The 26,219-nt window shown below is 40.4% G+C and overlaps 1 protein-coding gene across 2 annotated transcripts in view; it reads left to right on the top strand.

Moving 5' to 3' along the window:
- Positions 1-7,783: 7,783 nt before the first annotated feature.
- Positions 7,784-26,219, top strand: part of LOC311193423 (BEN domain-containing protein 5) — a gene marked incomplete at both ends in the record, with an annotated part of 931,749 nt that continues 913,313 nt past the window's right edge. For both annotated transcript variants that reach the window (XM_084266248.1, XM_084266247.1), the window contains 2 exons: positions 7,784-7,826; positions 25,629-25,751. In XM_084266248.1, coding sequence (XP_084122374.1) covers positions 7,784-7,826; positions 25,629-25,751 — 166 coding nt within the window. The remainder of the gene's footprint in view (positions 7,827-25,628; positions 25,752-26,219) is intronic.

Consider the following 26,219-nt stretch of genomic DNA (forward strand, 5'->3'; position numbering starts at 1 on the left):
TGGAGTTTGCATGGGCAGCACTAAACCCTGCTCATCTTGCTAACCACCATCGATTCCAGCCTTATCCTTAGAGGCATAATGACCTTTTTCACTTGAGTTCACATTATTTTGCCATAGTAGATAGTATTTAGGACTAGATTCACTAAAAAAAAAAATAAATATTTCCTGTACAACTGAAAGTGGTTGGCCTTGGTAAACTCTGTATTTTGCTTTCTTCCCTGGATGGCAGAGAATGGCTCTGACTTGATACTGTCCTTTTTCTGTTTAGGGTGCTGCATTGGGCTTGAGTTTTCCTTATTGTACTGTTGCTAAAAGTCAATGTTGATAATATTTTGCATTACCAGAACTTCTTTTGGTGGCACTGCATGACTCATGGAATGACTGGCAAGCCAACAGTGTTCCTGCAGAAATAGAGTGCAAAACCAAAAGTCGTAAGGTGAACTAGGACCTTGATGGCTGACAGTCTCAAGCCACCTGGTGCACTCAACTCAAACTCTTGTACAAACTTAGCTACCAAAGGTAATCTACCTGCAGCCTCTGAATTAATTCCTTGGATTCTTTTAAAAGAAAAAAAAAATCATTGCTAGTCCTCATGGCTTGCCTTGACATAGATCTATTTCATTGCTATCTGAGCACGCGTAGACCTTGTGTATGATAGGAGAAAAACATGGTTCCTTGCCACTTAGCATGTGAAAAAAAGACAAGTGCATATTAGGGTGAGCCAACTGTTTACCATGAGCTGCTAACAAATGTGAAAACTAAAAATGGCCTTTCTGCACTGGGATTTTATTGTGTATTAGTTGCCATGTGTTAGCTAACATAAGCTTATTGCGGTCTAAAGTAAATTCCTGCAATTTCAGTTTACCTCCTCTCTCCCAGCTGCTACATGTAGTGATTGTCTGAGTGATTTGTCACTCCTTTTTCTGTGCCACTGGAACCCTGAGAATTCGTGGCTAGAACCAAACCATGAATTTATTTAAAAAGAATGGAAGTTAACAGGGTTCTGAAGTCCATTGTGAACTTTCCTCTAGAGAATTACATTTCAGTTGGGGGCACAATAATAATTTTCCAGACAGCAAACAATTGTTCAGCTCATCCCAGATTAAGTTCTGATCTCTCATCTTTCCAGATGCTCAGTAGCTACATTAAAAGAATTTTAACAGAGTAGATGCTAAAACGGATTAAAAGATAGAGGAGAATTGTAGGGTTCGTAAGAATATTAGAAGGCAATGCATGAAATGTGTCTGTATATCTAAATATAGGACCGATTCTGGAAAATGTCCATAACAGCACAGAAATATTAATGAAAAACTAATACTTAGATATTAAATAATTTTCAGTAAATATATGAAAACACCACACAAGTACGTATTTCAATTTCTAAGTATAGGTGTAGTAATTACTGCCACCAGGACTGTATCAGCATCATTTAGACCCCTTGGAAACATCCACAAAGTGATTTATTTAGCAGATACAGGATTGGAAAAAGTGCTTTCACTGCTGAGGGCTTTCTGGGAATTGCAGGGTCTCAGTGTGGAAGAGTTCCTTGCATCCCTTCTGTCTGCCTCAGAATGGCACAGAGTAGTTATTCTTGTTTAGCACTACGCTTGAGGTTTGAAATTCCTAAACTGGCTTGATCCACATGATCAACTCCCAGCAGAACTGACTTAGCCCTTCATCTTTCCCAGTTAAAGCTCACTTTTACTGTATAGATGTATATACCTTTCTGATGGGAACGTAAACATCCTTTATTTCCTGAAAATAATTTTAAAATACCAGTTTTGTAATAGGAACCATTTGTTCCTGTCCTTGGGTAACATTTCTTTCTCCATTCTGCACCCAGGTGGCTGGCACTGACCTCTCTTCCCTTCCCTAGCCAAATGCAGGGCATCCAGATGCACACTGGCATCCGACCTTTCATCAAAGCTCTGCCCTGCTTGGAAAGAGAAGGGAGGTGTGTCCAAGAAGTGCTATTCATGAGTGGATTCCTGCTTTTACAAGCTCAAAAGTGCTCCTGGAGGGTGGAAAAGCAAGGCAGTGTTCAAAATCCTGGAGTCACAAATCGGTCACCTTCCATACTCAGCATGTTGTAGTTTATGGATTGGTTTCCTTCAGGGTGACAGATTCTCGCTGTAATTACACAATGTTGATGCACACCTGTGAGGACAATCGTTAGGAACAAGCAGTCCAAAATAGCCATAAAAAGTAAAATTAAAGAAAATATCTTCAGGAATGAAATGAGATGATGCTTTGCCTGCACGGGCACAAATTGCTCCAGGTTTTCTGATCACAGTGTCTCAGGTTTCATATCAGTTATCTCAGCATAACTTTCTGAGTACTTCTGAAGTCATGCACAGAATGAAGTGAGACACATTTTGACCTTTCCAGGCTCGCTGCATTTTAATTTTTCCTATGCTTAGAAATAATACAGAAGAACCCAAGAGGTAATATTATTTTTGTACAGAACATCTGAAGTTATATTAGGCATGTTTAGAATACATTAAAGAAACTGTCCTGACATAAGAAATTTACAATCTGCTTTTACTTAACTAATGAGAGCAATAAATGCTGGGAGAAAGAGTGGATCAAGGTTACAATAATAAGATTACAGCATTCCTACAGTATGTATGTGTCTTTAAAATTCACTTCAGTTTTGCCACCTTAGTCTAGGCTTTGGTTTTTCATTTTGGTTCTCTTTTTTTTCTTTATCAGATTTAATTTTCTGTCTGAATCCAGCAGACCATGACATCCTGGCTAAAAACTCTGACTAGATTTTATTTTTTGCTTTTTAATTTGGGCTGTACTTACTCTTCTTGCACATCGATGGCCTGTTTCTAGCAGAAACACTGTCAGGGCCTTTTCTCTGACAACAGTCAGAGTTGAAGTCCTGACAGAACATACACTTGAATGCACACACTGTTTTATTCTACACAGTGATAGGAAAAAAAAGGTAATTACATGATTTCTACACAATTATACTTGGATTTTTAAATGCCCAGTTTGAAGACCCATACCATACACCCTATGTGGTGTGTGAAACACATGCAACACTTGTGTTAATACTCTATCTTCTCATTCTCATCCAGCCTTAACAGTCACTTAAAAACAAATTTGTGAAAAATCAATATTGCACCTTACTGGCTTTTTTGTAATGTATAAAAAAGGGTGGGTTTTGTGAATTTTTTTAAGCAGGCTGAAAATATCAGGATTGTAAAATGGATTTTTATTGATTTTCTGGGAAGATCTTTGGGGTTTCGACAGATATGTATTGACAGCAGCCACCTCTCGTTGAATCGAAAGTATTGAATGTGTAACACAAATAATTCTATCTTGAACATTACACTCATGTTAAATTGAGTGAGAATTACTCTCATGGTAAAAAAAAAAGTGATCAGAAATCTTTTTTCCTTTCAGTCTTTGCTCTTGTGGTATTGTGCTTTCTCATGTTCTTTAGTCACCACACAGTCTTGCAGGCTGCAGAGAAAAAAAACCCCAAAAATGGAATATCTAATGTTTTAAATACAAGCACAGGTAAAAAAGTAAACCATACTCCTTAAGTCCTTATAGATTGTAAATAGGAAAAAATGGCACAAATTTGCATTTAGAAAAAGAATTTGTTTCTCAATATTTGTAATGGAGTTGTCAGTCACATTAATTTTTATGTAAATTTACCTAAGCTGATGAATCATAACTGAATTATTGCCTAGTCTGCCTGGGTTTGGCCAGCATTCCATTTTTATTTCCATTGCCTCAATTATTTTTTTTTTATTTGTTTATATAATGGATTTTAAGAGTCCACTCCAGAACCCCAAATTAACACAACAAAAAGAGGGGTCCTCCTTCAAGTCACTTTCAGTCTGACCCAAGAAGTAGAAGCACCAGACAGATCAGAATAAGACAACACTAGTCACCATGATAGACAGCAATCTTGGCACACAGCTGACTTCATTATCATTCCTTCAGGAGACATCACAGCATAGGAGATTTTTAGGGAGGGATTTGAAGGAGGAAAATTAGGTGAGTGGGAGTGAGAAGCAGCAGCGAGGGAAAGCATGAAGGTGCTGGTTTGAAAATGTAACAAGTAGAGAGTTATTACTGAATGAAATGTGTGGGGGGAAGACGTTGATTTCTCTATAGGATATTAAAAGATGATAGGGTGGGAATAAGCTGTAAAGAGCCACAGAAGTGAAGGAGCTTTTGCTTGCTAAGATGCTGAAGGAGGGGGGGATACATTGAAATAAGGAATATGGCTGAAATGATCAATGTGAAGATAACCAGGGCAGAAGTCTTTTGTTATTGTTGTTTTGTAATGTCCAAAATTAGATTATTGGCTTTGGGAGGGCAGGGACCAAAGATGCCTTTGTACTAACGAGCACCCTACTGCATTTTCAGCTGCTCTAAAAATGTATAAACAAACATGAGCAACTGCTTCTCCTGAATACTCTCTGCCTTGTTCTCCAGCTCTTATTCTTCCAGTTACACCATTCCATTATCTATTTTCAAAAGAACTTTCTATATGAACTTCCCAGTTCTCTCTTGTCAAATTATCTTACTGTTTTTTTGGAAAGACTGCATTTCATCTATATTTAACACCATTTCAGCTTGGTGAGGTGACTATAACATAACATTAAACTCAGACTAAAAAAATGTGTGGCATTTCTAGGTTTTTCAAGCTTGCTAACTCAGAAGAGCTAATTTGACCAGTAAAAGTGCTTTTCCCCAGATGTCTTGGATTTCAATAGACTTTCCTGCAGGTATTTGAGTTGAGTTAATAGAATGGCAGTTAGATGCAAAAGGCCTTTGGATTAGTATTTGTGGTTACCATAGAAGTGAGTCTCTCAGAGAAATGTGAATAAAGAGGTCATCTGAAGAACTGATATGGAAGGTTTCTCCACAGGCACTTAATTCTTAGAAATTTACAGATGAAAAATGCTATATGAGTATTAATAGATAGGAATGAAATATGGATGAGGGGACACTAAAGCTGGAATAGCAAGTAGAACAAAGGGAATAAGGGGACTTGGGGACATGATAAGAAACCAGACTAGAGCTGCAGACTTGGACAGAACTCAGACCAAAAAACCCCCACCCCCCACCCCCAAACAAACCAAACAAAAAAAACCCAACAACAACAAAAAAGGAAAATTTAGATAAAGGAATGAAGCAGTGAGTAATATAAGAAATTATTTGAAGAAGGGCTGGAATGGGACACGGTCATCAGGGAACCTAAGAAAAAGGGGTTGTGGCAGGATAAGGGATGACCAGAAGCAAAAAAAGTGTGCTAGATACTGATACAGATACTGTATTCTTCATGGAAGAAGACAGACTTGATAACAGGCTAGAGAGCAAAGAGAAGAAACAACCATGTTCTCTCCAGGAGAGAATGTTTGTGTCTATGTTAAGCCTAAAGTGGTGCTGGTAATGTTTGTCAGTGGATGTGCAAGAACGTTTAATACAAACAATCACTCATGAGATCTGAATGGACAGAAGTGAAAGATCAGACTACACGTAGCAGCACATTCTGAAGAGGGATGTCCCAAGTTCATTTGCCCAGTGACAAAGAAGGAAGAACAAGGGTGATCGCTGGCCTGCAGAAGGACTTTAAGGAAGAGGATGTGTTTGTGGGGCCTGTGTACTTAGATCACTGTCAGCAGTGGACAAATCAGCCCTTGTGGCATGCTAGTGACCACCTGTAGTTTATGAAGACTACACAGGAAAAAAATCTAGAAAATATTTACAGAGTTGGATCTGGATGGCCCCTGCTGAGCAAAGAACAGTATCCACTCCAGCGTTCTTCTGTGCAATGATGCGTCTTTTAACTCCATCACAAAGCCCCTTGATACACCACTTCAAACAGGTATATCAAGTCACTGGCACAGGAATGTGGCTAAAGGTAGCTTGTATAATACTAATGAAAGATACTGAGAGTGAAGAGTAGATGAAGGAAGCCTAAGTGCCTAAAGAAACACCAGAGGAAGAGAGTGAATGGCAAGAAGAATGGACAGGGTTGCAAAAGCCAGGGAGGAAGGAAGCACTGATCCTGCATGTGTTAAACATGTGAACCTTGTTAAGATGAGCTGAAGTGGAGCAGAAAAGACATGCACTAGATATGAAGATAAAAGTATCCTAGAATGGTTTGGGTTGGAAGGGACCTCAAAGATCACCTAGTTGCAACCCCCCTGCCAGGGCACGGACACCCTGCACTAGCCCAGGTTGCCTAAACTCCCATCTAACCTGGCCTTGAACCCTGCCAGGGAGGGGGCAGCCATGTAAAGGGATGTTTAAAGAACAGAACTTCTTATGGAGAAAGACAATTTAACCTGCCTTGATTCTTAAGCTTGGTGTGTTTCACCGACTAGTCACTCCTGACTAAGTAGCAGCTACATTAATTTACTACTATAAGGAAGCAAACAGTTAAGTGTGCACATGGCCTTAAACACAGTGCTGTCTGTTGCTATTGCTTACTACTCCATCTATGTTCCATTTCAGTTTTAACAGCCACCCAACCCGGGGTGCATTCACCCTCATGTTTGCCTGTGCAGAATCCTGCGTGCAGAATCATGCAAATACACATGATTCTAGGCCTTGTGTTTGTCCCATGGCTAGCCTCACCTCTGTGAGCTCCAGAGTTTATCTGCATCGAGGATGTACAATGAAGCTTCTGTCACGGCCTTGCATTAGTGAGACATGCATGACCAGACCCAGCCTGCTGGCTCTCGTGGGAAAAACACACATAATGAGCCCCTCTGCACCAAAATCTTCACTGCTGCATTTGCCACATGGTGAGTGTCACCCAGTGGGCCGGTGAACGCACAGACACACACACACAGAACCCTTCCTGTCTGCAGGAAGCAACACTGTATTTGCCATATGGTCAGGCTCACCTGCTAGGTCTGGGACAGGAGACAGACGGGCAACACTCACACTCATAATGAAGCTCCCTACTGGGCTGCCTTAGGAAATTGAAAGGAAAAGTAGTTGATGTAAGTGCCACATGATGAGTCTCACCTGCTGAGTTTTGGGGCAGGGTGGGGCACTCACACACGTGAATTTTCCATCTCTGCCCAAAGGGCGTCTTCTCCTAATGCCTGTGCTCCACCTCAGCACATGGGGCTGGAAAGCAGAGCAGCAGGGAGGCACTGAGACCCCTCACCCCCTCTGCCCCCCCTCCCCTCCGGGATGCTAGGCTGTAATGGCTCCCCGACCAGGGCGGAGGGGCCTGTGCACCTGCACAACAAGCCTCTGCTCCTCGGGGCCCTGTGAGTAGCACAGGCCCAAACCCGGCTCCCCGCGGGCCAGAAGGGCGGCCCGGGTGGGGCCCCAGGTACCCGTCTACCGCCCCCCTCCTCCGGGGCACTGTTACTGTAATTGCCGAGGTAGAGACAGTCACCAAGGAGAAGGTAACAAGCCCTTCCCTGGGCAAGCAGCGCTTGTAAACACGGGCAGCCGGCGGCAGCCGGGGCTCTCCTCACGCACGGCCGTTCCCGCCCCTCACGCAGCGCCGGCTCCCCTCACGCACGAAGCACCGGGGCGGTCGCGGCCAGGGCGACGAGGGATGCGGAGACCCTGCGACCCCCGCCTCGTCCCGGGCCGGGCTCGGCTCCCCGTGACGCCGGGAAAGGCCTTCCCCGGGCGCCGCCCGTCAGCACGGCGCTCCCGCCGCCTCTCTGCACCGCGCCGCCATGGCGGGCGGGGAGGGGGGGCGCGGGACTCCCCTGGTGGTGACGTGTGTTGCCATGGCGACGCCCAGGCAGCGTCTCGCTCCGAGTGGGGGGGTGGAGGGATGACAACAAATATGGCGGAGAGGAGCAGGACGGCAGAGACGGGTCAGTGCCAGCCGCAGTCGCCTGGGCGGGGGGAGAGGGGAAGAGCCCCCCCTTCTCCAGGGGCTTGTGGCAGTAGAGGGGGCCTGCCTGGCAGTGGAGTGCGGGGGACGGAGCCCTTTTCTCAGGGGAAAGGGAGGGAAGCGCCTCCTGGCCGAGGGCACTGAGGTGCAGAAGGGGCTGGGGCAGAGGCCGGTGCCCAGGCCCCGAGCGGGAGGCCCCTGACCAGGGAGCCGTGGAGGAGGGCAAGGCCCCTTCCCTCGGGGGATGAGGAGCATCTTCCCGGGGGAGAAGTGGTCGTGAGGAGTCCCTTCAGAGGGGGAAGAGCCCCCATGCTCTCCAGTTCTGGCTGAGTGGGGACTGCCCCATTTTGGGGAGGAAGGTAAGAGGGAGATAGCCCTGCTCACCCAGCAGACGAAATGTGGGGAGAGACCCGGTTATGCAAAGAAAGAAGCTGTTGGTGGGGCAGCCTGCACAGCGTGTCACTGTCCCGGCACAGGGGCAGAGGTGGCAGCCAGTGATGAAGAGCAGAGCAAAACGGTGGTATGCAGCGGTTCCTCTCACACAAGAAACCATGACCTGCTGTATTTAGAATGAAAAAAATAATATCTCAGTATGCAGGGTTGGAACTGAAACCGCATCAGAAGGCTGATAGCTTGGGGGTTGACCTGCAGGTGCTGCTTGTCCTGTCCTGGAAGGTGTGAAAGCTGTGGGGCAGCATGCTGCACTCCTTGCGTCTCGCATCCTTGCTCTGAGGGTCTCTTTAAGGAAGGTGACTAATATTTTTCTACCTATTCAGGATGTATTAACAATGGCTCTGTGCATATGAAGATAAGTTTGTCAATGAAACTAAAGTGTCGGGCTTCTTCATGAATGATAAAGGTCCTCTAGGTACAGGGGTCTTTCCTATTGTAACAAAACACAGTTAAGGTCTTTTCCAACTCACATGAAAAAGAAAGCCACCCAAATAATATATGAAAATTAGAGAGATTAACATTTGGAGGGTAAAACAAAGTGAGTATTTTTTCTGAATAGTTAGTATCTCACAGCATCGTACATAACCTATCTGGGTTCCTGGACCTAAGGTTCATTTTCCTAGCCTGCTGTGTTAGCTGCTGTGCCTATGTTTTTCAGTCTCAGAAGTGGCTCCAAATGAAGATGCATTGTCCACAGAACTGATTTGGGGGTTTTGGGCCACTTAAGGTGAAAAAAAGTGATAAATATGTGAAATGCAGTTGTGCTCTGGGAAAGAATACTACGAAGGCTACATGGAAATGGATGGGCCGTAAGACTCTTGAATTCCCGGTGGTCAGACGCGCTGTTTACAAGCCCCTGAAACCATGCTGTGAAGTTTATTATACATTAAACTTGTCCACCAGGCAGGTGATTGTTTTCATCCAATGTGTTGTGCAACACTGTCCTAAACACAACTGATCAGCTCTGACTGCGCTGCGAAAGGGGAAACAGATCTCCAGTGGCCATTTGACTTTGTCAGCTTTCCTGCCTACTTCATCCACCAATGCTTGTGCCTTGTGTCAGTAACTTTCTTTAACATAATGGCTTTCCTACACTATTCCAGATTAGCACATAAACTTACTTTTCTGTTGTGTTCTCAGCTACATTATTTAAATCTGCAGCCTTGCAGTATTTGCTCTTTAGTTTTTAATCCTGTTTGGAACCTTTTCCCCATCTCACCGTTGCAGGTAACTAACCAGTGCTGTTCTCATAAATGGGTTTTGTTTGGTTACATGTTCCTGCTACATGTCTGCTTACATCTTACAATGTCTGTCTGGCCATTTTGCAAGTCTTAATTTGCTGGTCCTTTTCTTGGAGGAATTAAAAATGCAATTAAAAATGCAAAAAGATAGGAGGAAGACCCAAAACTTTCAGTGGTCAGTGGGGTTTGAGAAGCAAAACTTGTAATCTTGGCCCATTTTAAAGAAGAGGCTCTGGGGAAAAAGATGGGGTGGCTTCCTCCCCCCTTTTGGTTTGGTTTTTTTTTTTCTTCTCCTTTTTCCTCATGAGGTTTGGTTTCTGGCTGCCACCTGATAATAAGGAGACAGACAGCTTCTTTTGGGGATCCTTGGCTGATCCCTAAAAGTGTCTGTCCCCTTAGGGTTGGGTGACACTGACACTGTTGATGTACACATACGATAAATTCTGAGTGTTCTTGGTCTTGGTGCATCCTGACTGCCTGGTATGTCTTCATGATATGTCTGCTCTGGACCAGTCTTAGGAGATCCAGGAACTTGCATTTTGCACAAATTTAAATTTTCATGTATGGATGCAAGCAGAATAAATCCATTACAGAAGGACTGAACATTGTTCAAATCATATAAATGGGTTTAGCCAGTATGACTATATTACACTTGCTGTTTTATTTTTACTGAAATGTGGTTTTATTCCAGGGTAAGAAAACCAAGTAATAACTAAGTCTGATCCCCCCATCCTGAAATACTGATAGTAATTTTCAAATGAGAAAACTGAGTTAGAGAGAAATTAAACATAACTTATCCATACTTTATTGCAATACAGAGTACTGCTATTGACCATTCTTCGCTGGTTGAATTCAGTAACCTGTCTTTGACAAGAGCCAGTGTCAGGGAATGATGTCAGAAAAAATATCATGTGCAGTTACAGAAAGGTGATTCTAAAAATTGTTTCTTCTGAAATATTACCTGATACTGAATTCTGGACATCCCTGCTGAGAGGGACCTGGGTGTCCTGGTGGATGAGAAACTTCACATGAGCCAGCAGTGTGCTCTTGCAGCTGGCAAGGCCAATGGTATCCTGGGCTCCATCGGAAGAGGGGTGGCCAGCAGGGACAGGGAGGGGATTGTCCCTCTCTGCTCCTCCCTCGGGAGGCCCCAGCTGGAGTCCTGTGTCCAGAGCTGGGGCCTGCAATACAAGAAAGATGTAGAACTGTTGGAGAGGGTTCAGAGGAGGCCATGAAGATGATTAGAGGGCTGGAGCACCTCCACTATGAAGAGAGGCTGGGGGAGATGGGCTGTGTCAGCCTGGAGGAGAGAAGGCTGCAGGGGGACATCATTACAGCCTTTCAGTACCTGAAGGGAGCAGAGAAACAGGAGGGCAAACAACTTTTCAAAAGGGTAGACAACGGCAGAACCAGAGGGAATGGATTAAAGCTGAAGGAAGGAAGGTTTAAATTAGATATTTGGAGGAAGTTCTTTACAGAGAGACCGGTGAGGTGCTGGAACAGGCTGCCCAGAGAGGTGGTGGATGCCCCGTCTCTGGAGGTGTTCAAAGCCAGGTTGGATGGGGCCCTGGGCAACCTTGTGTAGATCCAGGCCTGGAGGTTGGTGGCCCTGCCTGTGGCAGGGGAGATGGAACTCTTTGATCCTTGGGGTCCCTTCCAACCCAGACCATTCTATGTTTCTAACATGCTTGCAGTCCCTCTAAACTCTTAGTTTTGAAAATATACCGTGTCAAGAGGTTTTTGTATATTAATTGTACTTTATGGAAAACATACATTTTTATAATATAAGAATTTTTCATTTCAGTTTTATTAGTATCTCCTTCTGTTATAGGAAAGCATATGTGTTAATCTTTCTTACAGTAATAATCATTTTTTCCATATACACACATATTTTCATATTTCCATTCCTTTTTCATGTAGAGGATTTTTGTGTCTGTAATAATTTTTCAAAATCTTTAAACTTTATTTTTTTTGAGGAGGGGGATTAGGCCACTCAGTGGCACAGAGTGCTTGAGAAGAGGGACCATTATCAGCTTTTATTGTACTGTTATGCTTAGCATTATTTTCTGTATCACAGTTTAAGCCAATCTGCGCGTTTCAAATGAGATTGAGACTTAATATGGAAGGTAGATTATCTCACATCTGTCTACTACAGAGTTCATATTCTGATACTATCCTCTCTGGACTATGGAGACATCTGGTATAATCCATTAAAATAGTTTCTGCGTTCTGATGTTTGGTTAGAGTGCTGTAAATCAAATCGCTTTACCCTGGATTAATCAATCATTTTCCCCTTGCAGTTGGCTCCTTAGTACTAGCTGGTTTCTTGGAAATGCTCGAATCAGCCTTCTCCAATAAACCATAAATTTGTATACTTCCCCCTTTGAGTTTCCAGGCTGAAGCCTTCATATCTCAAATTGAAAGCAACTTAAATCATCACAAATGAACGCTGCAGGAGAATGGAAGTGATTATGGCTAGTTAGTTACTTTCAGCTTTTTGGGTTGGCTTCCAGTTGTTCAGCTCAGATGATCCTGATGTTTCAGATCTTTAAGGTACAGGATATAACAAGACAGCTAGTTTAGTAAAGTTTCTTCAAAACCAGATCAATGTTATTTTTCCAGTTCTGTAGCAAAGAGGACCTTATTACCTGCTCCAAGGAAGGTTTAGGGTTAGGTCAAAGTGAGTACAGAATGTTTGTATTTGCTAATTTTTTGACACATGAGCCGGGTGAAAGTATTTACTTTTTCAGGCATGGATCCAGCTTTCAGTAGTTATGTCATTCTCCCCAGGATACTTTTATTCTTCTAGGGATCTATATTACCTTCAGAAGACTTGCTTCCAGAGGCCTGAATGATCAAAGGGTGCAGGTTATCTCTGAGTTCTGTAATAGTTTTCTATCTGGGGCAGCTGCATATTAGCCTGGATTGACAGTTCTAATATGTGTTCTTCCTCAGTTGCTAGTCATTTTGTGGATATTAGTATTTCTGATATTTCATTGAGTCATCATCACTGAAATCATAGTGAAAGCAAAAAAAAGGACCTTTACTCACAGTACTGGACAGGCTATAAATATATGTCTTTAGACCAAAGATCCTTGTTATCAGAACAAACAGATTTCCCAGCTGAATGTGTAGTTTTTAAGGTTTATTTAGATGCCATGATAGGCACCCTCAGAGCGACGTTAAGTCACGTTTTGCATTAAGAGTGGTTAGAATTTTTGAATTTTCAGACCTGGTTTCACAGGGAGGAGAGCTTCAAACCAGTGCTGAATGCCAGACCCCCCTGAAATTTTGGGTTGTAATTAACATTTCTAAAATACTTAGTGTTGAGATCATTATTTCAAAGATCTGCACGTGGAAGACCCAGTTGCATAGCTGTGTAAATCCTGCAGTGTTTTCCAATTGATTTTAACAGTCTGGTGCTGGCCTGTTTTGAAAGATAGCTTTTCATTATTCTTTAAGAAAGAATAGTTATTTATAAAATATTGAATCACATGTGGTATGAAAACATTCCAGTATCAGGAACATCCTGGGTTTTTTTTAGGTGGTCTTAACCATTACATAAAAAGCTGTAGTAAATAAGATAGCCTAAGTTATTTGTCTTTAAATATAGGCCTTTTTAATAATTGGAACTTCTCATTCACCTATTTAAAATAGGAGAAACTGGCTAATTACTTTAACAATAGTATTTAATCTTAGTCTTTAACACTATATGTCAGTGGTACTTCTGGTCTTCCAGGAAAATGGAATTTCTTCAGTTGAATTGTCCTTTCTTAAATGTTTTCTGACTTCTCAAGTGTGTGTAAACAATATAGCTTACTTCCTAAATACACACTGCAAGCCTGTAAACATAGCTCTATTCCAGTCTTTGGGAAAAACACTGCAGCCCTCATGCTTGAAAGGGAATCTGCCTGCTATATTCTCCTGTCAACATGAAGAGATTTCAAAAGTCAGTGGAAAACTGCAAGGGTGCTGGGCCCAGACTTGCAGATGTTCACACACCATAAAGGGCTATTTACACTTGTTTATAAAATACTGCAGGATGTATTTGTAAACAAATCTAAAATGTGTTTTGCTCCACAAACACAGTTGCCAGAACTGGTATATTTTTGCTTAAGCAGTTTGAAGTCCAGGGGATATTAGAGGAAGGTTTGTTAGTAAATTTGCAGCACTCTGTAAGGCCATTAACTACTTCAGTTTTTACTGCTTACATTGAAATATTCATTGAAGCAATATACAGAGATTAACGATACTCACTACAGAAAAATATAATAATAATTATACTCCGTTGCCAGCAGACTGATAATCAACAACTTCCAACTACTTTGGTTATCCAGTGGAAACAATCCCTTCTAGAAGAATTCACTGAAGAAGAGCTGCTAGTATATTTTTGGTACTTACAGCTTTGATCCTATTTCTATTACATAATTTGCCATAGAAGGAGACCTGAGAAATGCTAATGTAGGCTTTACACAGCCGGGAAATATAATTGCAGAGAAAGAAAAAAATAGGAACGTGCTCCGTATTCCAGTTGCCACTTCTTAATGGTTTACCATTTCCTAGCCATATTTCAAACAATTTTATTTTTCTTTAACAAATAATCAAAGCTTTTGAAAGTTACTTACCTCAAGCCTCCCAACGTTTTTTCTCCCAGTGAAGTTCAAAGCACCCCATTAATTATTAGCAGTTGTGAGAGGAGGCTTTTGAATCTGCAAAAGGTAAAATGAGACATATTGGGAATTTTAATAGGTTTTATGCTGGAATTTGTGAAACAGAAGTTTCTGCAAGTTTTAGTGTCGCTGTCACTGTATTTGGTAGGTGGAAGTCTCATGCAAAAAACCAGATCAACCTCAAAATGCATTTATATGGCCTACATAGTATTTCTATTTTTTGAAGTTCAGCTTTATAGATACGGTGTTCATTAAAATAGTTTCCAAAGTCAGCTTCCTGAGTTAAAATGTAACTGGCTTGATCTCCACATGGGCCCACTAACAGGACTGGGAAGACTGAATCAGCAGCAGAAGCCTGCTTTCCAAGGGGGACACCTGGGAGCAATAGCTGCTGCCTTTCACAGAAGAAATGTACCACTCGTCTACACTCAGATTTCCCTTCCTCCTGTTCCTCTTTCCTCCAGCAACATCTGTTTAAGAACACAAACAATAGAGTGAACCAACCTCCAGACAAGTGAGGTGCCACATGAGAGACTTTGGTAGATACTTGCTGCTAACATCACTGCAACCCAGCAGTGCTGCCTCTGCTCAGCAGTGGTGCTGCCAGATGCAGATTGGCTCCGACAGACCCACCTAGGCTTATGCATCGTGCTGCATCACTCTTGTTTCTGGAGGATCGATGGTGCTGCCCTTTTCCAGAGCTATGTGGTTCTATGGAAACCAGCTCGAATTTCTCAAGTAATCCCCAAAAGTAGTTGGCATGCAGAGGCTTGATGCAGAATTGCCATGTTTAGATTGCATTGCACCGGAGATAATAAGTTCTTCCAGGCTCAAGCTGTGTCTGCAATTAATCTACAATAGAGGTAAACCAATTTACAAGGAATTGAGAGCTGGTTATGGGTACACATCTACATGTCCCATAGCTCAGCATCCCTGTCACAACATTTTCTTGATGTTGCCACAGGGGCCAAACCTGTCATTTAAGAAGTGCTATATTTTTTAACTCTGTTTATAATTTTTTTTCTTTTTTTAAAAAATAATTTTACCATTTTAAGTTGGAATGGTTTGGAAGACTCTGCTCTGCCAGAAGAATAACTTCAATTTCATTTCATTACAGACTATGCAAATTCAAAGGTGTGGACTTCTGTATTAAACCTAAGGCCTTGATCCTGCCAATTTTTCGCATTGAGTCTGATGTATATATGGGTATAGTAAAGTATTTTCATGATGGGTTCTATTTTAGGCTAAGTAATGTGTTAAGGTAGAGACTAGTCCCAATACATATGTTTTCTAATATGCATGTTCCCTCAGGATGATTAACTAGCTGATTTTACAGATCCATTGTGGCAAAAATCAAGCATAGAAAAGGGGGTGGGAGAAGAAGGTAGTTGTCTTAAATTATTATTAAATAAATTTATGGGCTAATTCACAGAGCTATTTACTTTACAGTGGGTCTCACTATCACAAGTGAAACATGGCAAGATTTTGCTTTTACACATTGTTTCAGAACCACCTTGAAAAATGTGTTGCATTTCAGTCTCTGCAAAAGCCAGTGGAACGTCAGTTCCTGTGAATCACCAGAGCAGAGCAACAGGAACCCACTCCAAAGAAAGCCCAGCTGGATTCATTACAGCTCCACTGATGTGTTTTCATTTGCAATAAGCAGCAGAGTTACTGTGTGATTACAGCAAACCCTAGGGCTGGGTAACGCCCATTGAGTGACTGGCACGTTTTCATGCCTGTGGGATGCAGATGGGATGGAATGATGCACGGGGGCAATGAAAGGTCCCTCAAATAGCCTACAAAAATCCAAAGGCAGCGGCATTCCTTCAGGGGAACTGTCCATGTAAAATCAACTTGCCTCTGTACCACTCACCTGTACCTGAGGTCTGCAGTACTGCAGAGTCATGTGTTTTGTGACTACACAGAACACCAGTGTGTCTGCTGCTTATTTTGTTTCTAAGCAGTACAAATAACCAGGGATTTGATCTCAGAGTTTTCTGTATGTAAGGCACCTCGTAGGTAGAGATACTTCGTATGCATATCATGTGCCTATAAATATGCTACCATCTTAACATTTGCTTAGTTAAAAAAACCACTGAATACGATGTGTTAGTAATGGTCTCTGTAGTTAAAATTGTGTTCTTAATGTTGGAATGGTTAATAGAGAGTTAACAGATCAAATTTGCTTTGCTGTCATTTTTATTAGAAAACAGGAATTCTGCTATATAGTAATTTGTGAATAAAATAAGCCAATGCAATGATCTAATTATTTGACATGAAATACTAGTACTAGGTTATGTTAAAGTGTAACTAAAGAGTAAATTCAGCAATGTGAGTGGGCAATACTTGGTGGAGGAAATTTTCAGTTACTTAAACATTACTTTTTGGAATGGACTGTTTTGGAAAGTAAGGGGAAAGATGCTATTCTCAACTAAGAAGTTAAAGGAGTTGTTTCAATGAGTAATTATAATTATGGCAGTAATTAATAGTGTAATGGATTTCAGCAACCTCGGGGAACAAATTATTCCAGAAGTAGTCCTGAAATCCCCAACTTATTTTAAATACGTAGTAGTCAAGAAGAAATTAGCTGTCTCTGAAACTACTGTTGACTTAAATTGTCCTACAGAAGATGTGCCTACCTCTAAACAAAAATTAAATAGGAAGGTAATAGCAAGGGTAAACCCATATCTTTAAATTAAACATATTCAAGAGCCAAGGAAAAATAAAATTTCAACCCAAAGAAGGATGCATGAGTTATAGTGCATAATACACAAGGTGGAAATTGTCTGTGAACTTAAATGTTACAGTTTTCACTTATGACATTCATAACAATAGCCCAGTCAGTTGTAGGAACGTCCTATTGCCTTTCTCCCATCATTTGTGAAGTACAGGGTCTTGAAGAGGAAGAGGATGCTATGCAAAACTCCTGCTGTGCTTCCCTACAAGATTTTGTGCCCTGTGGAACCGTCATGGAAAGTGTGGTTTCCCATGGATAAGGATTCATTACCAGCATAAAGATGTTAAGATGTCCGTGGTTGAGGTAGGAATTGCAGTCTCTTGAACGTGAGACTTAGTGATAATCAAATACATCTTTGTTCTTTGGACAGGTGAATCCACAACAAATTTACAGTAGTCACCCTTTAGCTATTGAAAATCAAAATACCTCTGAATAGTGAGTAGAGTGTAGTACCATACTGGCCTGCATTGAGGCTCACCAGGCTGATTGAGAATACCTGAGAATGAGCTAAAAGCCTGGTCCAAATCAGAAGGCACAGCTGTGTTACTTCAGTGCTGAACCCAAAATGATGTCCAGGATAGAAACTTCTTGGCTAAGGTGCAGCAGTGCAGCTATGGCTGGCTTCCTTGGGCCTTGCTGGGATCACAGCAAATAAACTCATGTGTTCCAAAATACTGCAGAGACATCTCGTTAAATACAGGCCTGGAAAGCCCCTGTTCTACCAGCAAACCTATTAAGACATTAAAAGTGCTAGAAATCTGACATGAAAGGAGTAATTTTCATAAACAGAAAGAGCCTTTGTGTCTTACTTGGAAGATTTCCATAGTACTTCGTACTTAGTACTTCTAGGAGATGCCTTTTGTGGGCAAGCATTTTGAATGTAGTAGTCAGGGCTGAATATGTGTCCTGGTTTCAGCTGAGACAGTTAATTTTCTTTCTAGAAGGTGGTATAGTGATGTGTTTGGATTTAGTAGGAGACTAATGTTGATAACACACTGACATTTTTAGTTTTGCTAGACAGTTGAGTGTGTCTACACTAAGTCAAGGATTTTCCAGCCTCCTATGCCCTGTCAGAGGCAGAAGTTGGGAGACCACAGCCAGGACAGCTGACCCAGACTGGCCAAGGGGATATTCCCTGCCATGTAGTGTCATGTGCCGTGTATAACTGGGGAAATGAACTGGGAAGTGATATTGCTGCTTGGAAACAGACTGGGCATCAGGGTTCTTTTCCTGCATGGGCTGAGCAGTTGCATTTGTACATCACTTGTTTTATACTACTACTTCCACTACTTCTACTACTACTACTACTACTACTATCTTCATCATCATCATCACCATCTTCCTTTGTTATCCTATTAAACTGCCTTTATTGCAACACAAGTTGATTGTTTTTTTCATTCTCCTCCTTTCCCTTTGGTGGAGGCTTTGTGGTGCTTGCATACTGGCTGGGGTTAAACCATGACAGCATGAAACCTAGGGCAGTTAAAATAAGAAAAGCCTTGGCCTTTTGAGAAAGTGAAATAAACCTACTTCTCTCATATACCAGGAATAATTATTACCTGTTGAGTCCTTTTCAGTGTCCCAGCTGAGAATCAGTTGGTCCTAAAGAAGAGAGACACATAAAAGTGTTAACTTTTGGAGATTTCAGTTTTATTAGTCATCAAAGGCTGCATAATCATGGATTAGGTTGCAAATATCCTATACTTTAGCTGCAGTTAGCTTACCTCAACATGAGTTGTTTTGAATATAGAAATCTTTGTCATGACTTCTCTCAGTTATGTTGTTGTTAAACCAATTTTAATTGTGCTGTTCTTGTAGGATCTAGACCACCTGATTCACATAGTGCTCATTCCTGGTTAGGATGTCATAATCTGCCTGTTGGTTACTCATGTCTTGTCCTCTTAAATCAGAAAAACAAGTGTTTATTCTAGAATATAAAAAAAGCCATGGAAGAAGTAATGGTTTTACACTGCAAACAGTTTTTGCAATGGAATATGATTTTACTGTATAGGAGGGAAATAGTGTAGTCTGTGGGCTAGATCTCTGTTGCTTTATCAGTGTAAGTATGCCTTAAATCCATCTGTTTCATACCTTCTGTATGAAACCTGAAGTACTGTACATGGAAATCAAAGTTTGCTCTGCACCAGCTGTAACTAACTGAATCAGTATGGTTTGGCAGGTGCTATTTCTTCAGGCTGTCCAGAAATACCTTTTAATAAGTATTTTGCAGGTAGTCATTCTGCATTTAAAAACCTTGTCAAGCAAAGTTTTTTGAAAATATACAGTATATACATGTCTCATTAATATACCTGAAAGTGTAAGTGAGATATCCTGCTTTTGTTAAATCAGTGCTTCGTACCTAGGGCAGCTGTTGAAACATATACCTGGCACACGGATGTATCTATGGGTATATACATAGCATACACCCATGAAGCTTTCCCTTTTCTCCCACTTTCTCCATTCTCTACCACATATAATACAAAACCTGGTGTATAAGAGCTGATTTGTTTTAGTTCTTTTCCTGCTTCAGAATCCCTAGGTGCAGAATTCCTTCTTAGTTGCTAGGAATGCCCCCCCCAGATCTTTTGCAGACCTAGAACTTGAATTCCTATGCACTCTTTCAACTGATGTCTCAGCATCTGGATTATCCATCTGCAGACCTAATTCTCTGAGCCACCTCTTACCTCCCAGGAAGGATGGGCTTCTGATACAAGTACTTTTTTGCAGATGCAACTCTGAGTACTGGACTAGCTGAGTTTGGTAGCTATTATTTACTCTTTTCTCTGCTAGTTGGGGATCTATGTGATGCCTCATATTTTTTATATGTTTTATGCTTTTGTTTGATGTTTTTTGTTTAAAGAAGTGTTGCTACTATAGCAACTGTTGTGTCATGTGATATCTTTGATATTATCAAGATGCCAAGTACTTGTTAAAGAAGAAATTTGTATATCAGATATAATTCACTGATTCTTACAATGTTTTTAAATAAACAATTTTTTTCAGTTAACACATTTCTTAATTTTTTTAGTAACACTATTTTTTCCAGTTTGGTTTGTGGTTTTGTTTTTTTTTTTTTTATTTTTATTTTTCATTTCTGGGCATGAGTGTTTTAATAGAAAGGTTAAAGATTATAAATCCAGTAAAAAGACTAATGGATTTTATTCTTGCCTACTGAGTTCAAAGCATTAATTTTTTTTAAATTTATTTTCATGAGGGTGAGCTGTTCATACCTTCTTGGGCTTTTTGGGTTTCATTAAAGTGATGCAAAAAATTCCATTGCCACTTGCACCTGACAAGATGGTGCATCCTTAGAGATAACCCACACTGAGGTAATAAATATCCTTGAAGCAAATCTTGATGTTATATTTCTAGATTAAAGATTGGAAGTAAATATTACATATTAAATGAAGTATTTAGATACACTTATGCCTTCTAACCGCCCCCCAAAAAAGCCAAGGAATTGTTAGGAAAGTTTAAAGGACAGATTGTCTTGTAGCCTCTGCAGAAACAGTAACTTGTGCAGTGAAAGTAAAAAACTCCAAACCCATTACGTTTCCTTCTTCCTTATGCAACCTGCCATAAGCTTTTTCAAGTCCATACCAGTGAGCTTGCAGTTTATTTTTCCCAAGTACTTTCAGAGCCTTTTCTGGTGTTATTTCTAGAGGTTGTCCAGAAATATCTTTTAGTAAGCTCAGAATTTACCTGATGTTCTCTGCTAAACTTGTACTTTTCTTTCATTTTGAATGTTTTCTTGGATATGAATATCTATTTTCTCGCAGTTCAGAGACAGACTCTTGACAATCAGTCTGTTGGTCAAACTGTAGGAGGAAAGTAATTGAAGAGACAATTACTGTAAAGATGCTTTATCTCAAATTGGGTTTCTAAATAACAAGGCAACATTACTATTTTTAGAACTAGACCAAGCTGTATGCGAATGCTGTCTGCGATAACCAACATTCTCCTTGTTCTGCTTGACCTTTGAAATAGGTAATGGTGGCAGTACAGGCTCAGCACCTGAATGAGAGGCAGCAGGTGTGGTTGGTACCACACTGGGTATTCTCCCAAGCCCTGAGATTTTTAGTCTGAGCATAATTTCTTCCATTTCTTTTCAGATCATAGTGACTGTGAATTACGTGCATTTCAGATTGACAACACTCTCTGCAGTATGTTTGGATTCTCAGGGTCATGCCCAATCCTTGCTGCAGGATACATGGCTGTTAAGATCAAAATGACAGTTGTGTTTTCTTCTTCTTCTTGGCATTTTTTAAGCTAGTAAAGCTGGAAGTCCAAGTTCCAGCTTGCTGCTGCCCGTAGGATTTTTAGAATGGCCACAGAGCTTTCAGACCTGATAGCAGAAATAACAAGTCTTCCTGAATATCTGTTTTGCAGGAGCCTGACAACAATGATATAAAAACTTTTATTGGAAAAAAAAGGAACCAAAGAATGGAGTAGATAATCAGCTATCAGGACTATAGATTTCTACAGAGGCAGATCTAAAAGAATTTTGCTAAAATTACTGTTTGCAGTTTTCTTATTGCTGGAGAAGATGCTGTTACTGTCATATCCTCCCTACGTGTCACAAGTCCAAAACGTGAGTTGAGCAATGTGTATCCAGAGACTTATTACATTTAGTAGTCAATAGGAGCTGCTGTTGGTCATCTGAATTAATTTTTGTTTATTGCAAACTGTCCAGAGAGTTCAGATTCACTGCTTTGTACGGGTTTATAATAACATCACTGCTCAAGACTGATGAAGCTCTTTGCTAGGATACATGGAAACTTTTCTTGGCCCCTGGATGATGGGAATCTGGCTTTCAGATCTTACACCATAGACATTTTCAGGAGCAAAATGTATCCTAATTTTGTTCCAAAATAAGGATATCATAACAGATTGAGAGGTGTCTTGATGACATTTGTAATATTTAGAGAAAGGCTTCTACAAAGTTCACTTGCAGTTATCCTATCTTTTCATGTTTCTAATTGGCCATCCCTGTTAGGCGATGGCAGATTATAAGAATGAAGCAGGTTTTCCAGGCAAATTCACTCCATATTTTTCTATGTCTGTTTTAATGCAGCTGTGCTCTCCTACCTAATGTAGCATGAGGGTAGCTGCCGGCTGCTAACTCTGTGGATTCAGAAGTTAGTCACAGCTGGAAACTGGGCTTCTTGTTTACCTAATTCAAAGAGTAACCGTTATTTACTGAAGATGTAGCTTCCTCTAGAAACTGCAGTTTTAAAAGAAAATGTGCCTAAATTTGCATGATGTTTATTGTAGCAAATGCTGTTTTAGTCTTTGCCTAAATGAAAAGATCCTGACTTTAACCTTAAGAAGGTCTGGAAGTTTCCAAACTCAGTCCACTGTAACTGATTCTATTCACTTTCACTTGGTTGATGTGAAATATATCCATGATGACAACCATCATGAATGCAGATAACAGAAGACTCTGTCCAGGTTTTATTTCAAAATCTTCCATACTTACAGAGATTTCGGACAGATTTTATACCTGATAGAAAGTTACCATTAAAGTTTAATACTAGGGATTTGCTGGAGACTTCAGGAGTTCAAGCTATGAAGAATTAGAATAAAATAGCTATGTGTTTTACAACCTATAAGAAAAATAATCAACAAAATAAGACTTAAGGTCTGAGAAAATGTCTTTGCCAAGTTACTTTTGCCTTTGCTTGTCTTATCTAACCTTTTCTCACAGGAGAATCAGGGCTCCTTAACTGTAATGTGCAGAATGTACTTCAGATTGAAGCACTATTTCCCTTCCCTGCAAGGTTCTGTCATACATCTTTGCCTTCAGTCAGGAAAATCTACTTAGGAGTCCCCAGCTGTGAGGACAGTGTCTCTTTATTGGCCAGAGGACTTAGGGCCGTTCTCTCCATCTGAAGATGGGAATGTATTCTCAGCAACTCTCGCTGCATCTGCTGAACAGACAAGCGTGAAGCCACGTTTTATAATCTAGTAATACAGCAGTGCAGGCTCTGGTTTGGCCAGTGGTCTGGCCTTTTCTTTATCACCCAAGGAGAACATGCCAGAAGGGACTTAGTGCTGTTGTGCTACATAATAACATGAAGGTCAAACATGGCAGTTTTGCATGTTTAGAGATTAACTAAAGATAATATAACTCAAAATATAACATTCTGAATAGTCAAAGTGCTGTGCAATAAAGAACATGCAAGGAGTGATTAATATGGTGAAATGCCTGTGAATTACAGGCTATTTGATGATTTTATTCTCATTCCTGAATGGCAATGTTAGGCCAGGAAGAGCAGATGGAAACTTTTTGCTAGGACACAGTTACTTGACAGCTTCCTTCTGCATCGTGTAGACTCTATTGGCAGATACTCTCATTTGTCAGTTAGGTGGGAAGGGAAATGTAGCTCTGTCTTCTGCCTGCTTTTCCTACACTGCCTTGTGGTGGCAGTATTAGGAATGTAATCTTTTCTAGTTTCTTCATCTTTATGTAAGTGATGTTTCCCAGCTATCTTTTAAGAATTACAAGAAGCCTGTTACTTTTAGCTGAGACTTACAAGGGAGCATTCACCAGGAGGAGTTCGGTCTTCTTGCTGCTCTACTCAGTTGACTCCCCGCCTCTCATCCCTTTGCTTTGGTCCCTGGCAGCTCATGCATTCTTGGTGGACATCTGCAGGTTGTCCCTGAATTTTTCTTTGTATCCTTGATTCCAGGTGTTGGGTAACAAATGATCAACTTGACTACCGGTGACAGTTGTATGGGAGCTCTTAATCAAAGTGGCACTGAACTGAAGCTGAGGATATGGTTTGCTTGTGGCTGAATTGCAGGTTGTGTGTGCTTGCAGAGGGATGAATTTTATTAAGTGACCCGATCGTGGCCATACAGATACACACAGATGCCCCATCCAGGTCTAAGTTTGTGTCTGGTGTTACCAGCCTTTAAACAAATTGTAGCTGCATGCTGGTAAAAAACATTGGCTAAAAATCTCAGAAGAAGCAATTTTACATTTAAAGAAAATAGTCTAAATGCCACAGGCTGCTATCTATAGGTAATTATTCAATCTAAAACTAAGAACCTCGAGGTTGCAAATAATAATTTTGGTAAAAAAAAAATCAATTCTGTGCATTATTTAATATATAACTTTTTTGGATTGTGGTAAAGTAAGAAAAGGTCTGAGTTCTCTTTGTTCTTTTGTAGTACTTCTCAAAGAGTAAGTTTCAAATTTCTTCCCTGGGAAGACTGGGGATTTATATGCTGAGCGTTGACCTGGATATACATATCTTTTAATCTGGGATTTATATACCTCTGAAAATATGGATATATAATAGAAAGTCTGACAGACCCTTTTAACTGTGGTGTCACTAATACGTAATTTGTTACCTCAGCTAAGGTGTTTTGCCTCAAGAGGTGGAATACATTTATGTATGGAAAGGTCAGTTTTAATTAATAAGCTGTTTTCATCATTCAGGGCTAGTATGAATTGCTTGTAACATTTGTGTGAAATAGTTTTCAATATAAAAATAAAACAAATTGAGCTTTATGTCACATTCATCACTCCCTGTAACCCACTTAAATGTCAAAAAATCGGTACAGACCAAAAGTCTATTCCTAGAACCCTTAGTAGCTCTATTTATCAGAGTGAAATAAGATATTATCATCCCATTATTCCATCACATACCTCCTGCATTTGAAGACATACACATCTCTTCTAGTTTTCTGTAGCACAGAAGGTAGTTTTTCTATTGTTAAATATTTGTTATCCCAATAGAAAATGCTGAGCCAATGGCAGAAGAATGAGTAGCTAGTTATGTTACTATGTACTTCTTTCACTAGACACATTAGTGTATAATACAACATACAAATATTACCTTTCTTGTACATTTCTCAAGTGAAAAAAAATCACAGTGCTCTTCCATCTCTATTTTGAAGCAAAATTTTTGCATATTTCTCAGACATTATAATTTGACTAGATGTACCAAGCTTTCAGTATCTGCACTGCTGATATGTTTTGACAAAAATCATGCTGCTATACAGAACAGTTATGCCCTCACATATTTTATTACAAAACAAGTCCCACTTTTTTTTTTTTGTAATTTAAGCTCTTTTTGTGAGTTTTCTTTCCTAAGCAAGCAAGGTTCAGATAACCACATGAACTTCAAAAAGGAAAAAAAAATAAATCTGTATGTCTCTCCCTTCTAACAATTTTCAGATTTCAAATATGAGTGGTACTTAACAGTCTCAAAGGTTCCCTAAGTTCATTTAAGATGCATGAAAATAGGCAGCAGGAAAAAGATCCCATTAGTGCCCATAGTGAGAAAGATGCTGCTGAGGATTGTGGGTAAAGGAAGATGCTGCTGAGAAGCTCAATTCAATTCAGTGCAGAATATAGGTTTTAGAGAGCCCCAGTCAAAAGAACTTCAGACTGTTGCATAGGAGAGTGTTCAGCCACAGAACATGCATGTGCCAGAAATCAGGCTGCGTGGTCTGTTACTTCGAGAAGCTTTAACATACGATGCCATCATTTTACACAAATTGTTAAATAACCTTTGCAAAGAAAGGGTTCATTTACTGGTGCATCAGTTAAAATGGTGCAAATTTCATGCTATGTATCAAAAAAAGCCTGGTTCCAGGAAAATCCTTGTGCTCTTGTAGTTTTTTGTTTTATACTCATGAGAATTTTCTTCCTTTTACTGCAACAGGTCACACCATAGGAAGTGACGACATCATAGCAGGGAATGTGAGCAAGTACACTGTTCTCCCACCTGGTTATTGTGGACAGCCTAAAAAAGGACATCTTATTTTTGATGCCTGCTTTGAAAGTGGTAAGCATTTTCAGCATTATTTAATGCTATGGCATTGTCAATATATTAACACTTTTAACTCTATCATTTATCTTTATAAAAGGTGTCTTAATTCTAAAGAAGACTTGCTTTAAACACTACTTAACTCGTTGACTCACTTTGGTCAGAGTATGAGATAAAATCAGACTATTCAAGTGTAAAAAAGGGGTTTGAAGTTTGTTATTACCTACAATTTACATTTCATCAGGTCCATCTCTTCCCTTAATTAGATAAACAACTGGATGTTATTTTATTACTATATACAGTATTTGTAGACCACTAATCAAAGAAGCAGTATATAAAACGTGGGTTTAAAATTTAAATTGGAAGTCTACTGGGGAAATGAACCTCATAAAGTGCTGAGTCCATCCTTGTATAGTTAGAGGATTTTACAAACATGTAAATGCTGTCTTTAAATATGTTTCTTTGTGTTCCTTGTGGCCGAATTCT

This window comes from Gallinula chloropus (genome assembly GCF_964237585.1).
Source record: "Gallinula chloropus genome assembly, chromosome: 6".
Classification (NCBI taxonomy): domain Eukaryota; kingdom Metazoa; phylum Chordata; class Aves; order Gruiformes; family Rallidae; genus Gallinula; species Gallinula chloropus.